The sequence below is a fragment of the Onychostruthus taczanowskii genome, unplaced genomic scaffold (genome assembly GCF_017590055.1).
Source record: "Onychostruthus taczanowskii isolate IOZ18803 unplaced genomic scaffold, ASM1759005v1 scaffold18, whole genome shotgun sequence".
Classification (NCBI taxonomy): domain Eukaryota; kingdom Metazoa; phylum Chordata; class Aves; order Passeriformes; family Passeridae; genus Onychostruthus; species Onychostruthus taczanowskii.
The window spans coordinates 13,289,354-13,300,289 of record NW_024499017.1 but is presented as its reverse complement, the minus strand read 5'-3'; the positions used below and the strand labels follow the sequence as shown (position 1 = coordinate 13,300,289).

The 10,936-nt window shown below is 68.6% G+C and overlaps 2 protein-coding genes across 8 annotated transcripts; both read right to left on the bottom strand.

Moving 5' to 3' along the window:
- Window positions 1-154: 154 nt before the first annotated feature.
- Window positions 155-5,331, bottom strand: DEF8 (differentially expressed in FDCP 8 homolog). 7 transcript variants are annotated; one of them, XM_041400940.1, is made up of 12 exons: window positions 5,254-5,331; window positions 4,359-4,474; window positions 4,167-4,249; window positions 3,935-4,084; window positions 3,589-3,730; window positions 3,351-3,515; window positions 2,746-2,873; window positions 2,186-2,299; window positions 1,637-1,717; window positions 1,393-1,533; window positions 1,185-1,294; window positions 860-1,103 (listed from the first exon to the last, which is right to left on the bottom strand). In XM_041400940.1, exons 1-12 carry the CDS (start codon window positions 5,268-5,270, stop codon window positions 1,001-1,003), a joined length of 1,350 nt encoding a protein of 449 aa, XP_041256874.1. In that variant the 5' UTR covers window positions 5,271-5,331; the 3' UTR covers window positions 860-1,000. The 7 variants fall into 7 exon arrangements, with proteins under 7 accessions (XP_041256870.1, XP_041256869.1, XP_041256871.1 ...); XM_041400939.1 differs by having other exon boundaries at window positions 4,359-4,477; window positions 5,254-5,313; XM_041400941.1 differs by having other exon boundaries at window positions 3,935-4,054; window positions 4,359-4,477; window positions 5,254-5,313.
- Window positions 5,332-5,971: 640 nt separating this feature from the next.
- TUBB3 (tubulin beta 3 class III) lies at window positions 5,972-10,527 on the bottom strand. The gene is made up of 5 exons (XM_041400876.1): window positions 9,587-10,527; window positions 9,149-9,272; window positions 8,367-8,475; window positions 7,496-7,606; window positions 5,972-7,171 (listed from the first exon to the last, which is right to left on the bottom strand). Exons 1-5 carry the CDS (start codon window positions 10,525-10,527, stop codon window positions 5,985-5,987), a joined length of 2,472 nt encoding a protein of 823 aa, XP_041256810.1. The 3' UTR covers window positions 5,972-5,984.
- Window positions 10,528-10,936: the final 409 nt, after the last annotated feature.

Below are 10,936 nucleotides of genomic sequence, written 5' to 3'. Positions count from 1 at the left end.
CGGCTCAGCGCGGCCCGACGGAGCGCGGCCGGTGCCGGTGCCCGCCCGGTTCTGATGTAGCAGTGCTGTGATCCGGTAAAACCGACCGACCGACCCACCGCCGGCCTCTGCCCGTGTGCGCCGCCGCGCTGGGGAGCGGGAGGACCTGGGGGCACGGAACACCTCGGGAGCAGCGGGAAGGGGGGTGCCCCGCCGTACCGGGTACCGGGGCAGCGTGGCCGCGGCCACTCTCGGTGGGCGGGAGACCGGCGGTGACTGCGGCACATCCCCGACCACGTCGCGCAGCGCAATTACCGTCCCGCGGGCGGCGCTGGCCCGCGGAGCGGCCCGGGGTCGGGTCGGTGCCGGTGCTCGCCCCCGGCAGCCCCAGCCTCGGCGGGAGCTCCCGGGCTGCCGCCCCCGGGCATTCGCACATCCTGCCCGTGCCCCGGTGCCCCCCGCCGCCGCCCGAAGCAGGGACACGAGTGCTGGGTTGCGCAAAGAGGCTCCTTAATGCTACAGGAAACACCGGGAGAAGGGGAGGCAGCGGCTCCACACCGCACCCGGTCCAGCCCCGGGAGGATCCCGCAGCATCCCCCCGCAGCTCGGCCCCGGTAACGGTGGGCTGGGGAGGGAGCAGAGTCCGGTACTGTGTGCGGCAGGGACTCGGTCCCACGGCGGTGCCAGGGCTGAGCCCTCCTGCCAGCAGCTGTCACCGCAGGGCCGCGCAGCAGCAGCCCGGTTCCAGGCAGGGACGGCAGGAGCCGCTGTGGGGCCTTTACCGGATCCCAGCTAACCCGATCCCGGCCCTCCGGTGAGGCTCTCCATGCTCCCGGGAAGGGCTGGGCTCCAGCAGTGATTCCCTCCCGGCAGTGCTGCCACGTCCACGAGCAGAGCATCCCGGAGCCGGGGCCACCCCAGTCCCCAAACCCCCACTGGGCTGACTGTGTCCATCCCAGGGCCCTGTGGTGGGTGGGGGGCAGCCCTGGGCCTGAGACCCCACAGTGGGGCCAGACCCCCTTCAGGGCTCTGCCTCCGTGCCGGAGTCCTGGAACAGGGATTGCTTCCGCAGGCTCAGCCGGGCGCAGCGCGGGCAGGTGGTGGAGTTGTCGTAGTAGCAGTCCCTGGAGAGGGAGGGGGACAGCGTTGGGTCACCCCCTGCCACGCCCCCGTCCCCACCTCCCGCCCCAGCGTGCCCCCGGTACCTGTGGAAGACGGCAGAGCAGTCGGCGCAGACCGAGGTGTGGCTGTCGAAGGGGAAGAGCACGTCGCCCTCCCGGCACAGCTCGCAGACGAAGCCCTTGGCCTGGCATCGCTGGGGGAGCAGGCAGCAGGTGACACTGGTGACCCTGCCAGCCCTCCACTGGCCCCACGGGGGTCTCCCCACGGCTCTGCCCCCCAGCATGGGCTCACCTCGCAGTCCAGCTTGATGTGCTTGGCAAAGAGCGTGTGGATCTCGGTGAGCGAGCAGCCCAGGCGCCCGGCCTCGATGTCGATCAGGTCCTGCAGCGAGTACATCTCGTCGTTCTCCACAAAGTGCTGCCGGTCCTGCAGCTGTGGGGGAGTGTGTGTCACTGCCACCTCTGTGTGACCGCCACCTCTGTGTGACTGTCACCTCTGTGTGACCGCCACGCCTGGCCCTGGCCCCCAGCCCGACCTGCAGCAGCAGCCGCGCCTCCATCGCCTCCTTGCAGGTGATGAAGTAGGGCTTCATCAGCAGGATGTCCTGGCGCAGCTTCTGCAGGGGGACACCACGGCAGGGGTGGGAATGGGGACAGGAATGGGTGTAGGGCAGGGATCCCAAGGACAGGGCAAACAGCAGTGGCAGGATGGGGACAGGGCAAGGATGAGATGGAAACAGTGTGAGAACAGGAAAGGATGGGGATTGGGACAGGAATGGGATGGAAATACAGCAATGGGGACAGAGGTGGGGACAGGAATAGGACCATAGGGAAAAGGGCAATGGTAGGGGCAGGATGAGGGTGAGGATGGGGACAGGAGCATGACAAGAAAAAGACCAGACTGAGTCAAGTTCATCCCTGTTGAAGTCTGGGCACCCTCTGCCCCAAACCCCCCACCCCACCTTGCTTCCTCTCTGTCGGACCCCGTGGGTGCCACTGGGGTCCCCCCACCTCCTGCTCACTGCCCAGGCCCTCTGTGGTGTCCCCTGCCCTTGTGGGGTGTCCTCCCCAGACCCAGCACTCACCCGGATCTCCACCAGCTCCTCCACGTAGTTGAAGAGCAGTGGGTTGATCTCCCGCAGCTTCAGCACCGGCCGTGACACCATCAGTGCCAGGTACCTCATGCTGCACCGTGACACCTGCCCAACACCGCCAGGGCCACCGTCAGCACCCGCCAGCCCTGCTGCCACCACCCACGGACCCATCACAGGGACCCATGACAGGGACACGGCCCGGGGGACATGGCTTCCCCTCAAGTGATCTCTGCCCAGTGACCCCCATGACCAGGGACATGGCCCCCATGACCAGGGGGGTGGTCCCCCAGGTGACATCTACACAAGGCCACGGTCCCCAGGGACATGCAAGATCAGGGATGGGATCCCCCAAGTGACCTCTACCGAGGGACATGCCCTCCAGGGACCCCCATGACAAAGGACACAGCTCCCAAGTCACCTCTACCCAGGGATGCACCTCCCAGGGACCCCCACGAACAAGGACATGGCCCCCCAGGTGGCCTCCACTCAGGGTCAGTGTCCCAAGGGTCTCCTGTGACACCCAGGGTGCCCCCAGCCCACGCCAGGGGCACCTTGCGGGGCTCGAAGTCCCAGTTGTGGATGGCACGGGCGGGCACCACGGCCAGGTCGTTCCAGTGGCAGCTGGAGCAGTAGTAGAGGCCGGTGTAGTCACACTGCCGGGCCTCGCTGGGCACCCCCCCTGCGGTGGCACAGGGCTGGCACGGGGCTGGCACGGGCACCGCCCTGCTCTCTGCTCAGCCCACACCCTGTGCGTGCCCCCAGGACACCCAGCAACACCTGGGGACACGGCAGGGCCCCAGTGTCACCTTCCCCAGATCCCCATGACTCCCAGCCCCCATAGCCCACACTGTCAGCTCCTGCCAGCCCCACACACCTCCCAGCCCTCAGCCCCAGCAGCTCCCCCAGCCTCAGAGAGCCCCCCAAGGGAGCCCAGCCCCCTCATCCTCACCACCCCTCAGTCCCACAGAGCTTCAGGAGCCCCCTAGCCCTACACCCCAACCCCACAGAGTCCTCAGCTCATCCCAGCCCCACAGAGCCCCCAACTACGAGCTCCCCGCAGCCCCCCCAGCCCTGGTTTCCCCAAGCCCCACAGAGCCCCATGACCCAGAGCCCTCCCATGCCCTGCTCCCCCAGCCCCCCAGCAGCAGGGGCTCACGCAGGGAGATGGGGGCCCGGCACTCGGCGCAGCGGTAGTCCTGGCTGTCCAGCCCGCTCTCGGGGCAGATGCTGAGCTGGTACTCGGCCTGGTGGCTGACCTGGGCCCGCACGCACGGCCGGCTCACCAGCGGCAGGCACTTGCTGTGGCAGCGGTAGTAGCAGCCTGGGGGGGCGCAGCTGGGGGTCAGGGTGGGCACGGGGCAGACGGGGACGTGCAGGGGGTGTGCCAGACCCACCTGTGCAGGTGTACCAGGTCTGGATGAGCCCCCAGATGATGGTGCTGCACTTGTCACACATCTGCTTGACGCTCTTACTCTTCTCCTTGTAGAAACGATGCTCCAGCACCACCCGGATGTTGGGCTCATCCTCACCAGGGTCCTGCAGGGGGAAAGGGGGGGTCACAGAACTAAAGAATCAGGGAATGGCTTGGGTTGAACCTTAAAGGTCCTCCCCTGACGTGGGTGGGACACCTTCCACCATCCCAGGCTGCTCCAAGGCCGGTCCAGCCTTCCAGGGATGGGTGTCAGCACGGACCCCCAGCCACAGAGACCCTCTGGGCCCCAGCCCCAGCCTCAGCCCCACCTTCAGCTCCTGCAGCTTGAGGCGGAGGTGGATGAGCCGGACCACGGCGTCCTTCTGTCGCTCGGAGTGCTCGGGCAGCGCCAGGATCACCCGCTTGCACTCCTCGATGGCCCGGCGCAGCTGCGGCACGTCCGACGCCAGGATCAGCCCCTGCCAGCACCACCGCAGGAGCAGGAGGGTGAGCTGAGCCCCCCGCGTCCCCCCCCAGCCCCACAACGCCCTCCCCACTCACCACGGGCCGGGAGAAGTGGTCCTCGGCCAGCCCCAGGTCCAGGGCGCCCTCGGGGTCCCCTGGGGTGGGATCCGGCTGCTGGGCTGCAAAGGGGGGGTCTCATGGGGGGCTGGACCACCCCGGAACGGGGGCTGGGGCTGGCTGCCCACCCCAGTGTGGGGCAGGGGGGGCGGTGGGGGAAGCAGCACCCACCTGGGGCAGGGGAGGCTCCGTCGGGGCGCTCCGGCTGCTCGGGGCTCTTGTTGAAGGGGTTCAGGTGGGCCTGGCGGAAGCGGGCCAGCCGCTCATCCGACGCCATCGCCACCGTCCTGCTGGCCAGAGGACACCGCCTGAGTCAGCCCAGCACGGGCACCGGCACCATCACCGGCACCGGCACAGTCACCCCATGCCAGGCAGCAATGGCGCCTCAGCAGCACCGGCACTGTCACCAACAGCCTGTCACGGCACTGATGTGCCAGCACCGGCACTGACGTGCCAGCACCAGCAACGCTGTCACCAACACCTCCTTACCAGCACTGAGACGCCGGCACCACCCCCCTGGCACTGCCACCTCAGCACCGCCACCTCCCCCGCAGCAGCAACACCCCGGTAACCCACCGGGGACACCGGCACCGGCACCCCTACAGCAACGCTGAAACCCCGGCACGGGCACTGACACCCCCACACCGACACCCGGGTACACCCACAGAAACCCCAGCACTGCCACCGACACACCGGCACCGGCAGTGACACCGACACACCGGCACCGGCACCGGCAGTGACACCGACACACTGGCACCGGCAGTGACACCGACACACCGGCACCGGCACCGGCAGTGACACCGACACACCGACACACCGGCACCGGCAGTGACACCGACACACCGGCACCGGCACAAACACCGGCACCGGCATTCTGTCACAAGCACCACCACCCCAGCACCGCCCCCGTCCCCGACAGCTCGGTGCAGGCACCATACCCCGTCTCCGTCTCCGTTCCCGTTCCCATCTCGGTCCCCGCGGACAGACGCGTCTCTCCGCCTCCCACGCCCGTGCCCCCGCCCTGCCCCGCCGCCACCGCCCGCTTCGGCCCACGGTCACCACGTACCGGCACCGTCCACGCATCCCGGCCCCCCGAGGGCCCCGCAGCCCCTGCTGTCCCCTGCTGTCCCCTGCTGTCCCCTCCTGTCCCCTGCTGTCCCCTCCTGTCCCCTCCTGTCCCCCCACGGCCCCAGAACCCCCTGCCCAACCATACCTTGTCCCTACAGCCCCCATCCCCACAACCCACAGCCTCCATCCTCACTGTCTCCACCCCTACAGACCCCACCCCTACAGCCTTCATCCCCAGTGTCCCCGTCCCCACAGCCCCTTGTTCCTACAGCCCACAGCCCTGCCGGTCAATGGCCTCCAAAACCGGGGGCTCAGGTCCGGGAGTGTGCTGAGTCCTCCGCAGCTGGGCACACACCCAGCCCTGGGGAAACACCCTGGGGTCTGTGCTGCCACCTCAGATTGGGGAACAAAGGGCCAGCTGTGTCCTGCCACACCCCCCCAGCATGGAGAAGGGTGACAGTGGGGACAAAGGCACAGCCGGCCTGGGGCAGCTGGATCTGAGGGTGGGGCGCAGTGCATGGGGGCTTCCCAAACACCTCCCCTGGCTGGGAATGGCTGGGGGGGCCGAACCCTGTGGGTGTCCCCTGTCCCCACCACCCAGCAGGCACAGACAGGCAGTACCTGGACAGCAATAAATTTATTAAGTATTCAAAAAAAATAATAAGACACGAACCAGTAAAAAACGAAAAGGGGGGAGGTAGGAAGGGGGGGGCGAGGGGCCGAGCCGGCTCAGGGGGGAATGGGGTCAGGAGACACTGAGGGGACGGCGGGGGGAGCAGCACCTGGGGCTGCAGCAGCGCGAAGCCGGGGGGCCGCGGGCAGTGCCGGGCGCGGCGGGGGGCACTTTGCGCCCTGCGCCTCCGACTCCTCCTCGTCGTCCTCGTACATCTCGCCCTCCTCCTCGGCCGTGGCGTCCTGGTACTGCTGGTACTCGGACACCAGGTCGTTCATGTTGCTCTCGGCCTCGGTGAACTCCATCTCGTCCATGCCCTCGCCCGTGTACCAGTGCAGGAAGGCCTTGCGGCGGAACATGGCCGTGAACTGCTCCGAGATGCGCTTGAAGAGCTCCTGGATGGCCGTGCTGTTCCCGATGAAGGTGGAGGACATCTTCAGCCCCCGCGGCGGGATGTCGCATACGGCCACCTTGACGTTGTTGGGGATCCACTCCACAAAGTAGCTGCTGTTCTTGCTCTGGATGGCCAACATCTGTTCGTCCACCTCCTTCATGGACATGCGGCCACGGAAGACAGTGGCCACGGTGAGGTAGCGGCCGTGGCGGGGGTCGCAGGCGGCCATCATGTTCTTGGCGTCAAACATCTGCTGGGTGAGCTCGGGCACGGTGAGGGCGCGGTACTGCTGGCTGCCGCGCGCCGTCAGCGGCGCGAAGCCGGGCATGAAGAAGTGCAGCCGCGGGAAGGGCACCATGTTGACGGCCAGCTTGCGCAGGTCGGCGTTGAGCTGGCCGGGGAAGCGCAGGGAGGTGGTGACGCCGCTCATGGTGGCCGACACCAGGTGGTTGAGGTCGCCGTAGGTGGGGGTGGCCAGCTTGAGGGTGCGGAAGCAGATGTCGTAGAGCGCCTCGTTGTCGATGCAGTAGGTCTCGTCCGTGTTCTCCACCAGCTGGTGGATGGACAGCGTGGCGTTGTAGGGCTCCACCACCGTGTCGGACACCTTGGGGGACGGCACCACGCTGAAGGTGTTCATGATGCGGTCGGGGTACTCCTCCCGCACCTTGCTGATCAGCAGCGTGCCCATGCCCGAGCCGGTGCCGCCGCCCAGGGAATGGGTCAGCTGGAAGCCCTGCAGGCAGTCGCAGTTCTCGCACTCCTTCCGCACCACATCCAGCACCGAGTCCACCAGCTCGGCCCCCTCCGTGTAGTGCCCCTTGGCCCAGTTGTTCCCGGCACCGCTCTGCCCTGGGAAAAGAAAAGAGGCCCCGATGGCCGCTGGCCCCCCACGCCCACGGCCCGAGGGCACCGGGGAGAGGATCGGGGCTGGGACCAGCCGCTGCCGCCGGCAGCACCGGGGAGATCTGACGCCGGGGCGGGGTGGGAAGCAGGAACCGCAGAGGTTTGGCGGCGAGCCGGCAGCGCCGGGCCCCGCGGCGCAGGAGGGGTGTGCCCGCCGAGTGCCCCGGGGATGGCGACTGGCCGGGCGGGTCCGAGGATGCTGGGGCTGGGGAAACATCGGGGCACGGTGCATCCCTTCCTCCCTCCCTCCCTCCCTCCCCGGGGACCTACCGAAGATGAAGTTGTCAGGGCGGAAGAGGTGGCCGAAGGCACCCGAGCGCACGCTGTCCATCGTCCCCGGCTCCAGGTCCACCAGGATGGCGCGAGGCACGTACTTGTGAGCTGAGAGAGACCCCATGACGGGAGGGGACCTGCTGCCGTCCCCCCATCCCGCCCCAGAGGTGTTCCCTGCACCCTGCAGGGTTCTATGGGGCTGGATGCACAGGTTGTGTCCCCCCCCTAAATCCCAGATGTGGTGTGGGTGCATGTCTCGTGCCCCCCAAACAATGGGGGTGACATGGGGTGGGTGCACATGTCTGCCCCCATTCCCCGTGGGCTGGGGGGATGTTGGTGTTTTGTCCCTCCCACACCACAGGATGCTACAGGGCCGGTGCAGGTGTCCCTCTCTCCACAAACCCCAGGGTCCCGTGGGACTGGGTGCATGTGTGGTGTCCCCCCCACACCACAGTGTCCCATGGGGTGGGACACGTGTCATGCCCCCATCCAGCTACAGGGTCCCATGAACTTGGAGGAACATGTGCCCCCTGCCCCCCCACAGTGCAGGGTCTCAGGGGGTGGGTGCACATGTCTGCCCTCCCTGGGCCAACAGGGCTGGGGTGCAGGTGTTGTGTGCGACCCCTCCCAAATCGCAGGGTCCCATGGAACTGGGCGTGCACGATTTCCCCCTGCCCCGAACGAAATGGGGGTGCACGTGCCTGCCCACCCCACACCTCCACGGGGTGGGTCTGTCTATGTGCCCCCCTCCCCATCCCACCAGACCCAGCTCCTCCTGCACTGGGGGGTCAGACTGGGGCCCCACCCCAGCCCAGGGCGGGGGTGCCAGGCTGCCGTGCCAGGGAGGTGCCGAGGGGGGGTCGCTTACAAGAGGCCTCATTGTAGTAGACGCTGATGCGCTCAAGCTGCAGGTCCGAGTCCCCCACGTAGTTGCCGCTGGGGTCGATGCCGTGCTCGTCGCTGATCACCTCCCAGAACTGGGGAGGACGGGGAGCTCAGCAGGGTGGGAGGCATTGGAACACCCCCAGGCCCCCCGGCGAGGCACGGGGCACCGGGATCCTCCCATCCCTAGGCAGGGCTGGGTGGGGCAAAAGGCAGTGGGATACCCCAAACACTGAAATCCCCAGGCAGGGAGAGGCGGGGGGCACCGGGACTCCCCAAACGGCTGGGCAGGTCCCAGCGGGGCGGCGGGCACCGGGATCCCCCAAAATCCCGAGCAGGGCGGGGGGCATCAGGACTCCTCAAACCCCGGGACAGGGCTCAGCGGGGCGGGGGCAGGGGGATCCCGCAGACACCCAAAATCCCGAGCAGGGCGGGGGGCACCGGGACCCCCGGCGGGCGGGCGGGGCGCGGCGCGGGCGCTGTCCGCGGTGCTGACGGACAAAGGCGGGGGGCGGGGGGCGCCCGCCCGCGGCCACGCCCCGCCGCGGCGGAGCGGGGACACCGGCACCCGCGGGGGGCACGGCCGGGGGGGCGCCCCCGGCACCCACGGGGAGCGGGGACACCCCGGGAGCCGTGCGGGGACCCTGGGACCACCCGGCGGCGGCGGGAGCATCCCGGGGCGGCGGCGGCGGCGGCGGGGTGGGGGGACACACAGGGGACACCCCTCCCAGCCGCGTCCCGGGACGGGGAGGGGTAGGGACAGGGTACGGGAGAGCCACCTTGCGGGTCCCGGTTGCCGGTCTCCCCCGCGGGACCGGGGACGGTGCCGGTGCCGGTGCTGAGGTGGGCGGCGGCGGGCGCGGCCCGAGAACAAAGGCGACGGTGATGGGCCCTTTGTCCGGGGGCGGCCGGGACCACCCCGCGCGCAGGGTCCAGCCTCCCGCCGCCCAGCCGGTCCTTCCCGGTTCCCGCGGGGAGCAAGTGACCCTTGACCGAGCGGCGGGACCGGGAGGGACCTCTCCCCTCGGGGCTCCCCGGGGCCGCCCGATGCCAGTCACAGCGTCACTGCAAAGAGCCTTTATTGGGAACCGCGAGTCCCTCGCCCGGACCGGGCACCCCGCGGCTCGTCCTGTCCATCCGTCAGTCCGTCCATCCGTCCATTTCAGGTCGGGGGTGGCCGTGCCGGTACCGTGTCCCCCTGCCTACCAGGAGCACGTCACCACCTCCCGCAGCGTCCGCCGGAGCTCCTGGCTCCGGAAGGCGTAGATGAGAGGGTCAATCACCGAGTTACAGATGATGAGGATGAGGAAGAGGTTGAAGTAGCTGAAGAAGCAGGTGCAGAAAGGGTTGGTGGGACAGGTGACGATGAGGATGAGGTGGAAGAAGAAGGGCCCCCAGCAGATAAAGAAGACGCCCAGGAGGATGGTGAGGGTGACGGCGCCCTTCAGGCTGCCGCCACGGTGGGCGGTGGGTGGCTTCTGCTGGCTGGAGATGCTGTGGAGGTGGTGGCGGGCCAGGGCGAACATGTGGATGTAGAGCACCAGCATGAGGACCAGCATGAAGAGGAAGAAGCCGATGAGGCAGAGGAGGACGGTGTTGCTGCGGTAGTAGGTGATCAAGACGGTGCTGGAGACGGTGCTGGCCAGCCAGACGCTGGCCATGGTGACCACGGCGCGCTGCAGGGTCATGATGCTGTGGTAGCGCAGCGCGTAGAAGATGGTGATGTAGCGGTCAACGGCGATGACCCCCAGGAAGGAGAGGGACGAGACCACGGAGCTGCAGATGAGCGTGTCGATGACGCTGTCCATGTGGCGGACGATGCTGGGGCGCATCACCAGCACCCCGTGCTCCAGCAGCAGCATGAAGAGCATCTCCGCCAGGTTGCCGATGCTCACCAGCATGTCCGACACCGCCAGGCAGCAGATGAAGTAGTAGGTGGGCGAGTGCAGGTTCCTGTTCTTCAGGATGGCTGCCACCACCAGCAGGTTCTCCACCAGGCTCACCAGCCCCAGCGCCAGGAACAGCTCGTTGGGAATGTCCAGCCCCTGGCACCAGCCGCCGCTGGCCCCGACCGTGGCGTTGCTGTGGTTGCCCTCGCTGGCATTCGAGGGCTCGCGCAGCAGACGCAGGGGGGCCAGCGTCGACATGACCCCCTCCTCAGCCCCGGGGCCCCCCGTGGCACCCGCACAGCCCCCGAGCCCCCGTTGTGCCCCGCCAGTTCTCCCGCGGCGCCCGGCGGCGAGGCCGAGGGGATGCCGAGGAATTGGGGACGGGAGGCCTGGGATGTGCCGGGGGTGTCGTGTGCCCGCCGGGACCCTCCGGTGTGGCGGCCGCTCTCCGTGCCAGCGCTGCCCGGCGTCCCACGCCCGCCGGCCCAGGGTGCTGGGGAAGAAAGGGCCCTTTCTCTGCCCCACTTTAAAGCGGTCCCGCAGCTCCTCCTCCGAGGAGGGTGGGCACCTGCGTGAGGGAGGCACCCCGGCAGAGAGAGGGGCCGCTGCCGAGGCCAGGGCTGAGACACCCCCAGGATGGCCCTGGGAACCCCGGTTGCTTGGGATC